The following is a 15867-nucleotide window of genomic DNA, read 5'->3' as shown; positions in this document are numbered from 1 at the left end:
GTCTTTCCAGTGGTTGGCGCAGGCGAGTGCAGCAGCATTTGGCCCGGCCAGGTCATCTCCAGTACATTGTGGAGCAGAGATACACATCATGATGTGGTCCATTGTTTGTGGTTCGCCACACACGCATGCATCAGAAAAGAATATGTTCCATTTTTTCATGGATGCCTTGCAGCGTCCTTCGCCGACCCGCAGACGGTTCAGGGTCTTCCAGACGGCCCAAGGTTGGTCATGGCCAGTCGCGAGACATTCCTCTGGGGTGATGCCTCTCTCTGTCCACTGGGCTGTCCGGCTACCCATGCCGTTCCACTGGTTGTGCCACTCCGTGGTCCTGGCGACAGATGGTCTCCAGTTCTGCAGTGGTATCCAGGAAGCTGCTTCTGGACCTGAGCCGTTTTTGGGGGGCAGAGTGTTCATGCAGTGAGTGCCGGTTGTCATGGGCCTGCTTTGTGCGCTCGGCTTTGGCGGTGACTGCTCTGCGGATGTCAGGGGGGGCAATTCCAGAGAGGGCGTAGAGGCAGGGTGTGGGGGTTGTTTTGATGCACCCAGTCATTATCCTGCAGGTCTCGTTGAGGATGGGGTCTAGTTTGTGTGCGTGACTTGATTTATACCATGCAGGGCAGGCATATTCAGCGGTGGAAAAACACAGGGCTAGTGCCGTTGTGCGCAGCGTGGTTGGGTGAGCTCCCCACTTTGAGTTGGTTAATTGGCGCAGGAGGTTGTTCCTGGTGGACACTTTGGCTCTCGTCTTCTGGATGTGCTCTTTGTAGCTGAGGGTACGGTCTAAAGTCACTCCCAGGTAGACTGGGTGCTGGTGGTTCTCAAGCCTTATTCCGTCCCAGGTTACGTTGAGCTCCCGTTTGGCCTCCTTGTTTTTAAGGTGGAAGCTGCAGATTTGTGTACGCCATAGTGTAAACACAAACATTGCGCAACACAAACATTGATATGTTGTATTATAAATAATATAGGAGTCTTTCAACTCTCAACTGTCAGTAAGAAGTCTGTGACGATGTTGTATGATGATGAGGGCGCCCCACTTCACACGGGTGTGATTTATTTTACAGGTAAAAAAGGCTGTGGCTTACTATCTAAACTGGATACAATGTATGTAACCTAGATACCATACCCTGATGGAAAATGCTGTTTATTTTATTTTATTTATTTTATTATTATTTTTATTTTTTTCTTCTTAATATGTTCATTAGTACTTTCAAAACTAGTTTACCAATTACTTTTACTGTCTTGTACTGTCTGTCTTTGTTTTATTTGTCTTGTTCTGACCTTGATTGGGGGGGGGGGGGTATTTACATGCCGGATACAACAAAATGTACACATGTGTTTTTTTCATTTATTCATCAATAAAAATAAAAATAAAGTGTTAGCTTAAAGTGGCTAGCGATTCAGGTCTGGAGCCAGTATCATGTCAGTATGATGAAGAGGAGAGGTGATGAAGAGGAGAGACACACGACGGGGGAACAGAGGCCCCGAAACACGCACGGACGCTCACTCACTCTATTTTACTTTATCTGTTTATTTAGACGGGACAATTTGCATATTAATAGACATTACATAAATGCAATGTAAACAACCCATACCGGATTTAGCAAAAATGCTAATTTTCACCCACAGTCCCCACATGGAAACATAAAACAAAACAAGCAAACACTATCTTACATTAGGAAACAAAGCATTAAAAGAAATTGCATACACAAGGAAAGTACAAAGGTGTAAAATGCAAATGCAAGTGTAAATTTAGCAGGGTCTTTTTAAGGGTGATATGATGGATTTATAGCTATAAAGTAGCCTGTGCATAAGGTGCAGCATTGCTTTCAAATAGTACAGGTACAGGATTGAAGTAGGCCTAATACAGGAGTGCTCAATCAAAGTGCACTAGACTATTAGACTACACGGTCACAGGTTTGGATGTGGAGTAACCATTTATTTTCGATTTGTACTTAATTAAAGGATGTAAATGCCAGACCACCTCTTATTGTCATAGGTCATTCCAGACAGAACAGCCTGAAGGCTGCCCCATGGGCGCAGCCATTACTGAGGTGTCCCATGGGCGCAGCCATTACTGAGGTGCCCCATGGGCGCAACCATTACTGAGGTGCCCCATGGGCGCAACCATTACTGAGGTGCCCCATGGGCGCAACCATTACTGAGGTGCCCCATGGGCACAGCCATTACTGAGGTGTCCCATGTGTGCAGCCATTACTGAAGGGTGCCCCATGGGCGCAGCCATTACCGAGGTGCCCCATGGGCGCAGCCATTACCGAAGGGTGCCCCATGGGCGCAGCCATTACCGAGGTGCCCCATGGGCGCAGCCATTACCGAGGTGCCCCATGGGCGCAGCCATTACTGAGGTGCCCCATGGGCGCAGCCATTACCGAGGTGCCCCATGGGCGCAGCCATTACCGAGGTGCCCCATGGGCGCAGCCATTACCGAGGTGCCCCATGGGCGCAGCCATTACCGAGGTGCCCCATGGGCGCAGCCATTACTGAGGTGCCCCATGGGCGCAACCATTACTGAGGTGCCCCATGGGCACAGCCATTACTGAGGTGTCCCATGTGTGCAGCCATTACCGAAGGGTGCCCCATGGGCGCAGCCATTACCGAGGTGCCCCATGGGCGCAGCCATTACTGAAGGGTGCCCCATGGGCGCAGCCATTACCGAGGCGCAGCCATTACCGAGGTGCCCCATGGGCGCAGCCATTACTGAAGGGTGCCCCATGGGCGCAGCCATTACCGAGGCACAGCCCTTAGTGAGGTGTACCATGGGCGCAGCCATTACTGAGGTGTAGCGTTAACCCATTAGCTACACCTGGACTAGGGCCACTAATCCATGGAGAAACTGAGATCCCTGTCCCCAACCATAAATGCAGTGGTGTAAAGTAACAAAATGCATTTACTTAAGTACTGTACTTAAGTATATTTTTGTGATATTTGTACTTTGAGTATTTCCAATACTTTACTTTTACATCTACTTGACTTCGGATCCAATACATTTACTATATTTGAACCCTTTAGGAGTTACTAGTTACTTTGTATATTTAGATTTTTATTACTTTTATCACTTTATGTCAATGTCGAATCATGGCTGAGAGGGTAGAAGATGTCGCACATTGTGTGCTGATTTTCTGTATACATTTAAAAAATGGGACATTCCGCATATCGAGTACTTTAAGTACATTCTGATGCCAATACTTTTACGTAAGTACATATTGAATTCCCGACTTTAACTTGTAACAGAGTATTTCTACATTGCAGTAATACGAATTACCCATGTTCAATTTCAGATTGATCGTTCAAACTGATGGCATTCAACAAGCACTATGATGAGTGTAAATTGATTTGTTTGATTACAAATTATTTTTGATTACAATCATCTTAACTTTACGTTGCATTTTCATTACAATGAGGAGGAAAAAAAACAGTTCTTTAAAATAATTGGAGAACAAAAATATATTTTGGGGGTACGTCCTCTGTGGTGGCTTCTCACTGGCGAGGTGAGCCAGAAGGATTATGCAGAATTTGTGGCAACACAGAAATGTGTGGGGAGTAACTTATAACAGTGTAGTTACAATGGGGAGTAACTTATAACAGTGTAGTTACAATGGGGAGTAACTTATAACAGTGTAGTTACAATGGGGAGTAACTTATAACAGTGTCGTTACAATGGGGAGTAACTTATAACAGTGTCGTTACAATGGGGAGTAACTTATAACAGTGTCGTTACAATGGGGAGTAACTTATAACAGTGTCGTTACAATGGCATTGCACTATACAATTGATACGAGGCAGTGCTGAAGCCAGTCAGGGTGCTCTCTGTGGTGGTACGTACAGTAGCAGAACCCTAGATATTCCATCGATCCATCTTCAACCGCTTATCCATATTCGGGTCGCGGGGGCTACAGCTCCACCAGAGTGTTCCAGACTTCCCTCTCTGCAGAGCAACATTAATGACTTCCTCCTGGGGGATCTAGAGACGTTCCTTCTAGTGAGTCGATGTGTTTCCTCCTCGAACTGCACCTTGGTCTGCCCCGGGGGTCTCCTCCCAGTGGGACGTGGTCCTTGGTCTGCCCCGGGGTCTCCTCCCAGTGGGACGTGGTCCTTGGTCTGCCCCGGGGTCTCCTCCCAGTGGGACGTGGTCCTTGGTCTGCCCCGATGTCTCCTCCCAGTGGGACGTGGTCCTTGGTCTGCCCCGGGGTCTCCTCCCAGTGGGACGTGGTCCTTGGTCCGCCCTGGGGTCTCCTCCCAGTGGGACGTGGTCCTTGGTCTGCCCCGGGTCTCCTCCCAGTGGGACGTGGTCCTTGGTCTGCCGCGGGGTCTCCTCCCAGTGGGACGTGCGTCGAGGACCTCCCTAGGGAGGCGCCCGAGAGGCATCCTAACCAGATGCCCCAGACCACCTCAGCTGGCTCCTTTCCAGGCGAAGGAGCAGCGGTTCTACTCCCTAGATATTCCTTCCGGCAAAATATTATGTACAGCCTTCTGTTTTATAGGCATCTCTTTCTGAAGGAGCCGAGCAGAAAGCGTGCTGCAGTTCAGTTGGCCTCGTTGTGAAACGCTATACGATGTTACTGTTCATCCTTTTGTCCTCCGTCGTTCAGATGGCCTCAAATAAACATATTCTTCTGACAGAGAGACAGTTTTGAACAGGTGTCGATCCGGATCGGAGTGCTTGAAGGCCGGGTGGTCATTGTGATGGCGTTCTTGTTCAATGTCATTTGCATTCTATAGTTGGGCTTGGCTGTATCCTCCAAAATATATACATACATGACCTTCATCCAGTACACACGCACCAACCGACATATTGTTTAGTATTTTTAAAGTGTACTTTTTTTCAACATTGAAAAGGCAGATTCAGATTCCACTGGTTCTCAACATCGGGTCCAGGGCCCACCCAGGGGGTCCAAATGGACCGATGGGGGTCTGTATCATCTGTTTGGTTCCATCAGTTACAGATTTGCACCCTCTCAGAGTAAGATTGTCCAGTGTAGATTGGGGGTCCCATAGATGCCACATGGCGTTATCGTCTGATGGGTTAATCAGACCAGTGTGTGTCCAGTGGAAACCTCGTATGAATCTGATCTCAGGTCAGAACGGGTTAATCAAAGAGTCCGAAGCCCATGTCGTCGTCGGAGCCTTCCGAGTCGTCCTTCTCTTCCTTCTCTTCCACGGCGGGCACCACGGGTTTAGAGGCTGTGGCGGACGCAGCAGCGGGAGCCGCTATGGCACTGCTATGGCCGCCGCCCGCGGGCACGGACGCCAGCCTGGTCAGGCCGGAGCTGATGACCTTGTTGATGTCCTTCCCGTTCAGCTCGCCCACCACCCTGTTCAGGTGCCCCTCGTCGGCCTCGACGCCCACGCTGCCCAGGATGCGCTTGATGTCGTGGGCCGAGGGGTTGGCGTTGCCGCCCAGCACGGCCAGGAGGTAGGTGGCGACGTAGCGCATTCTGAGGAGGAAAGCGGTTTCTTACTAACAATGGGTTTAGAGTGGAGAAGTGTCTTTGCTCAGTGATCTATGGGCGGGTCTGCAGGGGGGCGTCGTCGTCTGGGCAGACACACGGCGTGTCGTTCCATTTTAAAGCACAGTTGACATTGTTGCGATGATGGCGTCGTGATGTCATTACATGATGATGTCATTACATGATGATGTAATTATGTCACTGTTGTGGTATACACCATGAACGTAACTCAAACTGTATGTATGGCCAATTTGGCAAAACCTCTAATTATTATTTTATGCCCGTATATGGAGACTCCGTGCTTGGAACCTGCAGAACCTGTCCAGCTCTTGGTGTGTGTAACCCAAACGTTGTCCTAAACACAAACATTAAATGCCATTCACAAAGAATGGACAATTTTGAGTGTTTGTGTGAACCACAAACATTGATGAGGACGCAAAGTGTGATCGGCCGGAATGAGATGATAAGGACGCCCCTCACTTCACACGGGTGTGATTTTGATAATTACAATGAATAAACATAAAGCAAACTATAGTTCACATGAACGATGTCGTGGTAACTAAGGTATTTGATATGTATTTGATATACACAGGTTTACAAATAAAAGACAATTTATGGTGAGGTCACTTCCTAATTTTGGAAGTGCACCCTGGGTCTCAGCCTGCGAGGGTTAACTTTTAGCCAGGGTTTAGAGTGTCTCGGACACACACACACACACACACACACTTTCGGGGGGGGGGAATTAAAAAACTTCAGTGCACATGTGTAGGCACATGTGTATCCACTGTTTTTCATTAAAACGTCTTTGTCCTACTGTCCAGTTGGGATTGTGTTGAAGTCCAGCGCATTTTAGAGCTTCAATGCCGTGAGCCATGAAATGTTGCACAAATCTTGTGGTTGTCTTTTTTGCATTGTTAATATTGTATCTGTGTTGTCCCAGCCTTGTAGCTATTGTTTTACCCGTTTCTCCGACATATTGTAAACCAAATTTTTCACATGTGATTAACCCATTCTTAATGGGAACCCATTTTGGTATTAGCATCATGTCGTGCTTTAGCTATTTAAAAATAGCAGATCTACAAGCTCATATCGCGCCACCGAGTGGCGCGATACGAGCTTGTAGGTCTGCTATTTTTGAAAATTCGAAGAACGACTGACATAGAAACAGCTTTATCAAAAAACTGTCAGGATGTAGAAGACGTTTATAGAATCTGATCTCAGGTCAGAATGGGTTAAATAAATGCAGTTGCTGGTTCTGACTGTTATTTGTTGTTTAATCTCTAACACACGTTTTGTTTTTGACTAATTGTTTGGGTTTGAAGTATTCTGGTCCCTGGCGTGCTGGTGTGTTGATTTATTTTAGCTTGCTGTGTACCAGATAATCTTTAAGGTTTTAGTTTTTTCTGTAGGCCAATATAATTTTATAATCTTTTAGAAGATCATCCGTTCGGTTCTCAAAATTCCTTTTTATTCTGTTGTTGGCTAGTGTGCTCTGTGTTGAATAATAACTGGGGGGGGGGGGTGTTATAGCCCCTTCAACAGTTGATTAGGCAGTTGTTATATAACACACCAGAGCCATAGAGTAAGACAGAGTTACGACAACTCCGTTCACTTCATGGGGCTTCAGTCCAACACTACAGTGGAAATAGAGCCTCCAACACAGACTCCAGTCCCGCCACCCACCCTTACAACAACAAGACGGCACAAGAGATGCTACGTTCCATCCCGGAGGACTCGTCCACCAGTGCATGGCTGGAGGACTCGTCCACCAGTGCATGGCTGGAGGACTCGTCCACCAGTGCATGGCTGGAGGACTCGTCCACCAGTGCATGGCTGGAGAGGACTCGTCCACCAGTGCATGGTTGGAGAGGACTCGTCCACCAGTGTATGGCTGGAGGACTCGTCCACCAGTGCATGGCTGGAGGACTCGTCCACCAGTGCATGGTTGGAGAGGACTCGTCCACCAGTGCATGGCTGGAGGACTCGTCCACCAGTGCATGGCTGGAGGACTCGTCCACCAGTGCATGGCTGGAGGACTCGTCCACCAGTGCATGGCTGGAGGACTCGTCCACCAGTGCATGGCTGGAGAGGACTCGTCCACCAGTGCATGGCTGGAGAGGACTCGTCCACCAGTGCATGGCTGGAGAGGACTCGTCCACCAGTGCATGGCTGGAGAGGACTCGTCCACCAGTCCATCGCTTGGAGGACTCGTCCACCAGTGCATGGCTGCATGGAGGACTCGTCCACCAGTGCATGGCTGCATGGAGGACTCGTCCACCAGTGCATGGCTGCATGGAGGACTCGTCCACCAGTGCATGGCTGGAGGACTCGTCCACCAGTGCATGGCTGGAGGACTCGTCCACCAGTGCATGGCTGCATGGAGGACTGGCTGGCGGCGTCTTGGAAGACGGAGTGGGAGTCTGCTGTATGCACCACTACTACATGTGTGACCCCGACCGGGGGATGGCGTTGAGGGAGAGGACCTGCCATGCCGGCAGTACAGTAGACGCTGAACTGTGACCTTTTGCACTACAGTGATCTGCTGATTACACATGAACTCTGCACTATGAACCTGAGCCGTGACACATGAACTCTGCACTATGAACCTGAGCCGTGACACATGAACTCTGCACTATGAACCTGAGCCGTGACACATGAACTCTGCACTATGAACCTGAGCCGTGACACATGAACTCTGCACTATGAACCTGAGCCGTGACACATGAACTCTGCACTATGAACCTGAGCCGTGACACATGAACTCTGCACTATGAACCTGAGCCGTGACACATGAACTCTGCACTATGAACCTGAGCCGTGACACATGAACTCTGCACTATGAACCTGAGCCCTGACACATGAACTCTGCACTATGAACCTGAGCCGTGACACATGAACTCTGCACTATGAACCTGAGCCGTGACACATGAACTGGTTCTTTTTACTGCTGTTTTTAGTGCTGCTGCTTCTTATGGGCACTGTGCAAATATCAGTCGGTTGTGCAAATGATTTTTTTGTTGCACTATAGGTTTTTAAGTATTTTAGTGTTTTTAGACGTACTGTAATACAATTTCGTTCTGTACTTACGTATGGAATGACAATAAAACTCCTTGAACCTTGACCCTATACTGAACCATGCACCTGCGCACTGGAGTCGGCTGCTTCAAATCATCAATGAAGAGGTGGGGCTTGGAGGACAGTGTGGCGAGCCTGAGCCCCCCCCCCCCCCCCCCCCCCCCTGTACAGACCCCCCCCCCCCCCCCCCTCTTCCACGTGGGACCAGAGACAAGGGCAACATGGATACTCGATACTTGGAGTTGGACATTTGAGGATGATACACGAAAGAGGAAGAATGAAAACTATTCAAGTCAAATGACAACTATTCTGTCAAAATCAACACTGCTGGCAATACTCGTGGTGGAGATGTGGCATTGGCAGGCACAGCACCTTTCCAGTTGCCGTAATGTTATGCGTTTTTTTCTGCTTCTCTTTCTGTTTTTGCTTCCACAGCCCCCCCACAGCCCCCCCCCCCCTCCCCCACAGCCCCCAGCCCCCCCCCCCCATACTACATCATTCTGAAGGAATGATATCTCCCCTGCTTAGATGAACAATGAAGGTGAAACTGAATCTTCTGTTGCACCATACGGCGTACAGAGTCTTCTGTTGCACCATACTGTACACACTGTACAAGTGTACATACTGCTGAGAGTCGCTGAACAAAATGCAGGAGCAGGCTGGCGTTCCCTGCTGTGTAGTACAGGAAATCTATGGGAAATACAGGATCAACCTCAACCTCCAACTAAAACTCAGCTTATTTTTCATCTTCAATATATCCTGAATAACAGACATAAAGTTGCCTGGAACTGTCTGATGGGAAAGTGTTGAAAATGGCCTGTACAGTATGGCCACCATTGACATCCTATTATAAAGACAATATTTTCTAAATGTCCTTATGCTTTAAGTAGCATATGACGTGTCAACCTAGGGGGTTTTCATGATGCTGAATCCATTCCAAGCATTAGTTTTGCATACAAACTAAATTAGGCCATAGCAACTTGCCCAAATGTGCTGAAATCATCACATTTTGGCAAGTTGCTATGGTCAAATTTAGCTCAATGACCTTTGTGCAGACACCACGCTTGCCCAAAGATAACTGCTCTAGGGGCGCCCCGGTTAATCCAAACAATCAATTGTTATAAGTATCGACAAATAAAGCAATAAAATAATCGATTAATAATATATCCCTGATTTAGGCATGTAGCCTAAAATGTGTAAAGTTGTGAAGATATAGACGATCTATAAGCTCACAAAGGGTCGCGACAAGCCATGTTGTGAGCTAGGTGAGAGCTACTATTTTCACTATTGCGCGATCAAAGTATTAACGCTCATGTGGTTCAGCGATCAATCAATCGATTATTGATATGAAAATGCACCTCTCGATAAATTGATTGATCAAAAATTTAATCTATTGAATAATCGTTAAGAAAATGATCAATAATGGCAGGTTCTAAACTGATCTACAAGCTACACGTAGATCCACACGTCACATTGTGACACGTAGTTAGCTGCAGTAGCTATAGTTAGCTTGTGGAGAAGTTATTTTTCGCAAGAGACAATATAAAGTACAATATTAAGCTTTGCTGTAGAACTACACGGAGACCTGGTTTGACCTGTGCTGCTGTATTATAACGTTGAAAGATTTAAATGTGCTTTGACACCTTAATTTGGTATTCATCGCTTTTAACCCAAACTTTTGAATCAAGAGTTGTGGAGCTGCATGAGCCACACGGATGAAGAATTGTCGAGAATTGTCAGACTGCTCACAATTTCATGGTCTGTCTTGTTTATGACATTTTGGGCGGGAACCCCTTTTGGTGTTAGCATTATGTTATGCTTTAGCCATTGAAAAATAGCAGATCTACAAGCTCATAGCGCGCCACCGAGTGGCGCGCTACGAGCTTGTAGGTCTGCTATTTTTGAAAAATCGAAGAACGACTGACATAGAAACATAGCTTTTTCAGAAAACTGTCAGGATGTAGAAGACATTTTTAGAATCTGATCTCAGGTCAGAATGGGTTAAGACAAATCAGCTGTCATCCGTTTTCAGAGGAGCAGTTTGCAGCAAAATATCAATGTGTAAAATTCACACCCATCAACTTCAAATGAAGTCTATTATAGAGTCCTTCAAAAAAAGAAGGAAGAAAATAAGTGAAACTTCCAATCAACTCCATCTTACTTTTTTGACATAGTTCATACTCCACTCTCTTTCCTTCTCATTGCTATTTCGGCAATTCTATCCACACGACACAGGCTGACTCAATGTGTTATACCATGCAGGCGTTGCCACGCACACGCCAGTGACGGAAGAATACATACTCAGATTATTCTTGAAAATATATTTTTTATCCCACGATTTTGTAACCCATTTGTCACCCCTGTGTCAATCATCTAATGTGATCCTGGGCTCTACACACCCTCCACCAACCTAGTCCCCCATATATGGGGGACAAGGGGAGAGCAACGGACTTGAACTCATGCTTCCTTCATGCCTGAGTGTCCAAGTTGCTCCTTTACACCTGACAGGGGGGAGTTTCCCTGGTTGGACGTAGCCGCGCGTGGAAGGAACACGTTATTCCAACCAGTTCCTTTCGGCTGGCCAGGGGGAGGCAGTTTGAGTTCAGATTATTCTTGTAGTAAAAGTAGCAGAGTACCACACAATATACAAATATCTGTAAAGGCTACTCAAGCAATGGTATTGGAAGCAAAGTAAAAGTTTAGTCAAACGTTTTCACAATTTGTCTGAGTATATACAAAACTATAGGGCTTGATCTGTCAATCCATGCTTTGTGCAACAACCTAAATGTAAACCAATTAAAGCCAACCGATTAAATTAAATTATGGAAATTCTCTGTACTTGAGTAAATGTTACTTTCCACCAGTACAACACGGTGGTGGCAGGCAAAGACATAACCCCCCCCCCCCCCCCCCCAACCAGGGGGTTGATGAAGACATAACCCCCCCCCCCCCCCCCCCCCCCCTCGATGGAGAAGGTGCAAAGATGCGAACGCTAAGACGATGGACAGTTTTAATACAGAGGCACGTGGTACCCACCCCCCAGCCCACCAGGTAACCCCCCCAGCCCCTGCAGACATTATGGGCGGCTGAAATGAAGCACATCCATTTCCTCACAGCCTGGGGGGTGACATGTGGGGGTCTCTGGTGGGGGCTGGGTGCCTCCCCCTCCTCCCCCTCCCCCTCCTCAGTCACAAACACAGCACTGCAACACTCCACTTATCAACGGGCGTTGTGCAGCGGAAACAGATCCGCTGTCAGGCCATACTTAAACCCCTAGAATGGCACCCATCAGGCCTCCATGCTAGTATCTCTGTCTGTTATTGTGGGGGGGGGGGGGCTTTAGCTGAAAATACCGATGGACAAGCGCTGAGCCTGCAACGCGGTGTTGTCAGCTTATTGGACCAGATGCTGCTGCTAGCACGCTGCTGTTACAGAGAGATCGGGCCTGTTCCTAGCAAGTGGCAGCCATGAAGTTTTAGTCAATTTTTAAGCTTTTCAGCAATCCCTAAGTTAGTTTTTGTTGTCTTGTTGCTGTTGATTTACACTATAGGCCAATCAATTCCTTATCTGTTGGGAGGCGAGCTGCTGCTGTTAAACTGAAATAAAAGCAGCATATAGACGCCTTGGACGGCAGACACACAGATACCGTAGAGAGTAGACCCAAAGATGGCTCCTCAAAGAGACACTTCTTTACGGGTCTTTAAGGCAACTTTAACCACTTAAACCAGGGGGTGTCCAAACTTTTATTCAAAAGGGGCCAAATTAGAAAATATGAAAACACCCCAGGGCTACTGCATAGAGCTCCTACTATAACAGTCATATTGTATAGTTTCATATTAAAGTCACATAGAAAATTACAAATGCATTGCATTTCAACAATTTAATTGGTGTGCTGCTGTGAACCCAAATAACTCGGCCAATGTTGGGAGGGCATTGTCTGAATGTCTGAAAATAGACAATCTGCTGTTTAGAACAAAGATAGTTGGTGTACTAGAGCAAGGGTTTTCAACCCGTGGGTCGCGACCCATCGGGGGGGTCACCAAATTATTTTGGAGGACCCCCAAATTATAAAGAAATATATATATATTTTTTGCAACTGAATGGCTGGAAAAAGGAAATGAAGAGTTTACATAGTACATGCATACACTTTCCCTCTAGTAACTAGAGGGTAAAAAGGAGCTGGACATACGAGGGGCTATAACTCTAGCCTGGTGTTGCGATACTAATATTCCACTGCGCTGCACTGCATGAGGGAAATGTGCATCGCAAAGGCAGATGAAGGCTGGCTGCGCCAGGATAGGCTATAGCGCCCCTCAAAAAGGTACAAGGACCCTGGGAACAGTGCCCTATATGCCGATATGGACGCCAGCGTGTGTGTGCGTGTGTGTGTGCGTGTGCATGCGTGCGTGTGTGCGTGTGCGTCCATCCGTGTACAGTTAATCTCTGGCAACGTTGGTCCGGCCGATGCCACACTGTGCACACCCACTCTCAGGATGCCAACGACCAGACACATTTCTGTAGATTACTCCTACACATTTTATCCATACATCACGCAAATCAGTATACACAATCTCTATAGTCATGTGATCAACACTGATCTGTCCGCTTCCTCATATTCAATCCCCCTTTGGCTATAAGATTGTCTTCCAAAAGGTTGCGGGATTTGTCCCTTTGGAACAAAATGCCTCAAATCTTAACACAGCGTGCGATTTCCGTGCATAATTATGCACGCACATTCCTACTATATAGGCAGAGGAAGAAATGGCACTTAAACATTTTCCTTAAACAATTAGCTTCATGGTGGCGCTATAACAGGCCATTTCCTGATTTTACATATATATATAACTGCACCAATCTGTGTGCAACTTTATATGCACTCTCCCCTAGGGGCCAATAAGGACAAACATTTTTCACATCTGCCCGTTTGCAAAACACATTTCTGTTATATTACTCGCACACATTTTATCCATACATCACACAAATCGGTAAACACAATCTCTACCGTGTTCAAACACAGATCTGTGATGTTTTTCATATTACTCCTATAGCACACATTTTGTCCAAACATCACAAATGCCATTATGCTGGTGGAGACCTAGCATGTGCCCAGAGGGCCACTATTTGTAGTGTTGGCACCGTTATTGTTCTGTGTGCAGGTAATGGCAGTTCAGTACAGTACAATCTATACATGTGGTTCCACAGAGCTGCTGGGCTGTGGATACTGTACATGTACTCGTTGGTGGTGATAAAAAGGCAAAGCTGCTGGAGGGCTTCTATATGACGGACAACCACGGTGACTAACGGAGACATCCGCATGGGAAGCAATTCACAAAATGACACACACACACACAGGCGCACATGGCACACGCAAGCTCGCACGCAAGTACGCACTCACGCACGCACAGGGCGGCGGTGGCTCAGGGGTAGAGTGGCTGGATCATGGTAACCGTAAAGTTGCCAGTTCGAACCCTGTGGGCTCCCCCAGAGTTATACTCAAAGTGTCCTTGAGCAAGACACTGAACCCCTAATTGCTCTCGATGTGCAGGTTGGTGCCCTCGGTGTATGAATGTGTGTGTGAATGTAATGCGCAATCTATGTAAAGCGCCTTGGATAAAGGCGCTATATAAATGCACCATTACACACACACACACACACACACACACACACACACACACACACACACACACACACACACACACACACACACACACACACACACACACACACACACACACACACACACACACACACACACACACACACACACACACACACACACACACACACACACACACACACACAAACAATGCATAAAGCCCTCAGCCCTCAGGAAAGAAAGAGAGAGAAAACAACAGAAATTGGGTTAGTGTAAAACGCTGCTGCCTCTTCCAGCCAACTGCCTCTGGCTCTCTCAGGATTAGATCAACGTCCTGACGCCCTCTGCACTTTACTTTAGTACACAATGCACTGTTGTGCTTGTAGATCTGCTATTTCCTAAAAGACTTGCATTTTATCCATTTGAAAACTTCACATGGGTCTGCATATGAAACGTCCTACTTTAGGTACGTACTGTACGGTAATTCATGTAATGGGTAGTTGGTCGAAGTTAACTCTGAGAGTGGACAAATGGAACCAAACGGACCCATAAAGGGCTCAGTTTGGTTCCATTTGTACACTCTCAGAGTTACATAGCCCCTTTCGGGACCCTACATAAAGCTTTTCTGAAATTTTGATGAGTTTTATGTTGGGTCCCTGGTCAGAACTATATTTTCGTATGGGAATTCCAGAACGCGGAAGTAAAAATTCTCTCTAAGATCGAATCTGCGCCGTTTGACGTCCTTTTTTTGTTTGCTTTCTTCTGAATTCGGGAACTTTAAGTACCTATACATCCCGCTGCGAATATCTCCTGTGGCGCGGAAGCCGTTAAGTATTTTTAATCTTTGTTTGACCGATTTGGTCGCTTTATTTCTTCTTGTTTGTTTACCGTTTATTGTACCGCCTCCCGGTGTGCGGTTGGCTTGTGCGGCTACGTCCCTGCCTCTGATCTGCTCTGTCATAGCTATAGCGCCACTAGCTAGCCAGATAGGCGGTACAATGAGGTGTCAATAAACAAGGAAGGAAGAGAAGAATCAAAGCGACCAAATCGGTCAAACAAAGTATTAAAAATACTTAACGGCTTCCGCGCCACAGGAGATATTCGCAGCGGCATGTATGGGTACTTATACTAAACATATTCAGAAACGCTCACACGAAATAATGTCGTCACAGAGCGCGGCCAGGCGCTAAACATGTTGTTTAAGAATGGCTGCGTACCAGGTGGCATGGTAGTGGTGCAACAGGACCCCATGGACTGGGTCGAACAAAATGTCAGAAACTTCAGTACCATTGGGTTCTGCTTGGAGGGCTAAGAGTTACAGACCCATAAGGGTCCATTTGGTTCCATTTGTACATTCAAAGCTGGCCATCCATTGTCAATGGCATTCCATGTTTGTGTTAGCACAATCATGTGTGTTTACACAAACCCTCAAAGCTGGCCATAGGAGCGCTCCTCAACAACTATGTAAACAACAACATGCACAGTCTCCCAGACAGCCTAGCCTACTAGTATATTGAAGTAGTAGTGTTGAGTATTGAAGACTGCAGAAAGTAACAAACAGCTAGTTTCTTTCAACTCACTTCCAAATTACAAATTAGCAAGATAGCACCCCATAGCACAGCAGCAGACAACATGGTTAGCACCCCATAGCACAGCAGCAGACAGCATGGTTAGCACCCCATAGCACAGCAGCAGACAACAAGGATAGCACCCCATAGCACAGCAGCAGAC

The 15867-nt window shown here is 47.0% G+C and overlaps 1 protein-coding gene across 1 annotated transcript; it reads right to left on the bottom strand.

Annotated features, from left to right (window-relative positions):
- Positions 1 to 5104: 5104 nt before the first annotated feature.
- Positions 5105 to 5452, bottom strand: LOC310872322 (large ribosomal subunit protein P2-like; the record flags this gene model as incomplete). The annotated part of the gene is made up of 1 exon (XM_083784097.1): positions 5105 to 5452. One exon carries the CDS (start codon positions 5450 to 5452, stop codon positions 5105 to 5107), a length of 348 nt encoding a protein of 115 aa, XP_083640223.1.
- Positions 5453 to 15867: the final 10415 nt, after the last annotated feature.

The sequence above is a fragment of the Protomyctophum parallelum genome, assembly GCF_964188405.1.
Source record: "Protomyctophum parallelum genome assembly, chromosome: 15".
NCBI lineage: Eukaryota > Metazoa > Chordata > Actinopteri > Myctophiformes > Myctophidae > Protomyctophum > Protomyctophum parallelum.
The sequence above is the reverse complement of the archived record's forward strand: the minus strand, read 5'-3'. Positions and strand labels throughout refer to the sequence as shown.